This window comes from Drosophila takahashii, chromosome 3R (assembly GCF_030179915.1).
Source record: "Drosophila takahashii strain IR98-3 E-12201 chromosome 3R, DtakHiC1v2, whole genome shotgun sequence".
In the NCBI taxonomy this organism is placed as follows: Eukaryota; Metazoa; Arthropoda; class Insecta; order Diptera; family Drosophilidae; genus Drosophila; species Drosophila takahashii.
The window spans coordinates 35,246,820-35,250,539 of record NC_091681.1 but is presented as its reverse complement, the minus strand read 5'-3'; the positions used below and the strand labels follow the sequence as shown (position 1 = coordinate 35,250,539).

Sequence of the window (3,720 nt, the reverse complement as noted above, 5' to 3'; positions counted from 1 at the left end):
TGGAAATGATTTATTATTTTGGGGGAGGGTTTTCTAGTGAAATTAAAGCTAAACCAACATTACAATTTTAAAACTGATTGGTTTTGTAAGCCACAATTTTTTAGTAGTACTCAGTATTTCAATTACAAGGGGTTAACCAAAATTTCAGCAATTCAAATTATTTAAAAATTCCGCCTTTGCAAATAAGGTGTGGCCATGTTGTCAAGTACGATTGATTATTCGATATAAAGACCGCAATCATCGATATAATATTATCGAGTAGCCGCGCTTTTTGAATCCACAAATATGTTTTGACACTTTTTAAAAATACAAACATTAAATGCAACGTTAATGAAAAAGCCAAACACAATTTTCTTACTTGTATTTTGAAATAATTCATTGTTTTAGTCAATTTTTTGTACAATTTTAAGTTTAAACTTTACTTTTACATTGGGGTAAATTCAGTGTAGAGGGATCGAAACAGCTATGTAGAAAACAAATTCAAATTCTTTGATCAATCAATTGTATTGATTTAAGCCATCTTATGTTCCGAAATGATATATTATAATTTTACCTGAACCTAACTAGTAAAACCAGCGATTTAATTATTGTGGGCGTGGCTAGAAAGTCTATGTGTTCCACCATTTTGAAGAACTATAACTATTTCCATCACGCTCTGAAACACAAACACAAAGATAGCGCTACTACACTTAAAATAATTAATTACATGACTAAATTTAGCTCAAATGAGACTTTTTAAATATTTAACTGCATTCAAAAGTTTGCTTTGTCAAATTCGGAAATAATTTAAATTTAATATAAAGTGTAAATGACCCAGAATAACAACTTACTTAATATTAAACAACGATTATGTTCACGATTCTAATTCTAATATAAATTCTTTCGTTTTTTTCTCTTCTATAAATATTTATTTTATTCTTAAGATTAGGCAATACAAAAAAGTAATTTTATTTGTTATGCCATTTATCAGAATGGAAAAGTTTGGCCTTGGATTTTTGCAAATTGCAAGCGCGTGGCCATACATTTAATCTTTAAAAGTTTTTATATAAAATATATATATTTTTTGTTAGATAAATGTATTCAATCTTAAAAACTTTCCATTTATGGAAACTTTTTAGGTTCGAATTGGAGCGTATAAGAAGGGGTCCACTTTTCACAAAGCTAACAGTATAGATTTGAGTTTTGAATCGAAAAGTACATCATCGGTTAATTAACATGGAATTATTCCAAAAAATCGGCACGTTTAGACCACTGATTTTCGTGCTTGTACTACTATTTTCCACGAAGAGCGATGGGAACCCCATCACCAATTCCAAAACCGATTATCTAGATTCCTATGCGAATCTCATGAAGTCCTACATGAACTTCAGTGTGGATCCTTGTGAGGACTTTTATGAGTACTCCTGCGGAAACTTTAAACAGAGCTCCCCGCTTTTGTGGATGATCTGGAGTAATAGTCGCGGTCGCGGTGACTTCACAAATCACCTGGCTGGCAAGACGGAAGCATTTCTGGGCAGAATGGATCTAGCGGAGTCTCTCAATGTCTCGAAGGAACTGAAGGTGGCCCAAAGGTTCTACAACGCCTGTCTGGGAGCTTCTCTATCCCCCTTTCCAGCCGATGATCCGCATTATCTAGCACTCATTCGGTCGATCGGAGGTTTTCCCGCCGTCGACGGAGCCAACTGGAATGCCTCCCACTTCAGCTGGTTCAACATGAGTGCCCACATGACCAACTATGGGGCAGAGGGTCTAATTAACGAAGGGATATACGGTTATCCCTTTGAACCGTATTTGTACGTTCCGGAATTCGGTTTTGACACCCCCGTTGAGAAGGACATCCTCCTTGGCAACTCCTCCCAAACCTACAAACTCAACGAGGAGCGCATGCGCGGATACCTGAGATCCTTCAAGCTATCAGAGGATAAAATTTCAGAAGTGATCGATGGGGTTTTTGCTTTCTGGCGAGAGGCTGTAAAGGTGGAAGAAACGTTTCTCCCAGGAAACTGCGAAATCTTCGAGAACAACTACTTCCAGATCGTTTGGAACGGGAATCTACCCAAGGACCCAAACCCCAGGTGTAATTCCTACTTTGTGGATATCGACAAGGTGTGTGCAAAATATCCCGAGGCCGTCGCCAATTATCTGGCCATGAAACTGCTGTACGCATTCGATGCCCGACTCAATGCCACCCAAACCCAACAGGATTATTGCGAAGAAACAATGCGGTACACCATGGCGTTCCTCTTCAACAAACTCTTGCTTTCGGTAAGTGTCATGTAGGCACATCGTTTTTACCATTCAAAAACGATTTTTCTCTCTCTCTATTAGAAAAAGAGTTAGATAGCGATTAAAGTTACATGAGTGGGAGGGAGATGTCATATTCAAAATTCGAACTGGCCTATTGCTTACATTTCGAGCGTATCGATTGAAACCACTTAACGTAAAATCGATCATCGTTTGTGTAATATTAATATATTAATATATGTAATATTAGATTTATAAACAAATAATTTGTATTAATGATTGACTTGACCTGTATTTAACATACATGTAAAGATTTTTGCGAACTCAAGGTCATAATTTGTTATATAAATAACTCAAAAATTTAGCAATTAAAATAAATAATTAAATATATATAATTTTCTTACAGGAGCACTTTACTGAGACGGCAAAGTTGGAAGTTGTTAAAGTTATGTTGGAACTGCGGAAGACCGTTCAAAAATCGCTGGACAAAGCTGATTGGTTGGACTCGAAGGATCCGGCGAAAAAGCTGCCCAAGACAGAACCCTTATTCGACTTGGCCGAGTATAAATTGCTCGCCGATCGCATAATTCCGGAGATAGGCCGCTTGGAAATAGTCGACGATAGTTACGCAGCCACCAATATAAATCTGCAACGCCTCACTGTCGACATCGATCGATTCAGCACTCGTCACGCCCAGGAACTCTACAATTCCTCCCGTTCGCAGCACTCTCTGTTGGATGACGTCACCCTGTTAGCAACATTCTTTCAACCCCCCGTCTTCGACCCCTCTTGGCCCTACTCCCTGAAATTTGGTGGCCTCGCCAGTTTGCTGGGCCGCTTTGTGCCCAAGGAGAAGTTCCAACACCAAAGGGGATATAGCCAAGGCATCGAGTGCTTCGTGGATTATTTCAGCAAGTTCCGAATTTTGGATGAGAATCAGAGGAATGGCAGTGAAGTCGAAGACTTTGGCCAACTGCGACTCTCGTTTGCCGCCTACCAAAGCTACATAGAGCATCTCCTGGAGGATCCCAAGCAGGAGAAGATCAGCGAACAGATGCCGGGACTCGACTTGTTGCCGGAACAGCTCTTCTTTCTCAAATCCACTCAGTTGCTGTGCTCCGCGTCCAAAAAGGAAGCCAAGTACAAGGCTGTGGGCTCCCTGACGAGCAACGAAGACTTCTTCCAGGCCTTCAACTGTCCTGTAGGATCTGGCATGCGTCCTGTAGCCAAAACTTGTCCTTTGTGGTAGGGTGACTTCGAGGAGAGTGAAGGTTTTTACTCAAGAAATATTTTCATCTACTACAAAATTATAAGAACAATAAAAAATTGCTGCACAAATATTTCATTGTTTTAAATCGGGAGTTTTCTAAAACTTCTAAATTAAATTGTATTACTTTAATATCAACGGCTATCAAAATCAATGGGTTTCCAGTATTTAAAAGATCTATTATTGATTTTTGGTATTCTTGTTAAAAA

At 38.8% G+C, this 3,720-nt stretch overlaps 1 protein-coding gene across 1 annotated transcript; it reads left to right on the top strand.

Moving 5' to 3' along the window:
* Positions 1-1,170: 1,170 nt before the first annotated feature.
* Positions 1,171-3,573, top strand: LOC138913593 (neprilysin-4-like). Its single transcript, XM_070217630.1, has 2 exons — positions 1,171-2,265; positions 2,651-3,573. The coding sequence occupies exons 1-2, from the start codon at positions 1,216-1,218 to the stop codon at positions 3,491-3,493; spliced, it is 1,893 nt and encodes a 630-aa protein (XP_070073731.1). The 5' UTR covers positions 1,171-1,215; the 3' UTR covers positions 3,494-3,573.
* Positions 3,574-3,720: the final 147 nt, after the last annotated feature.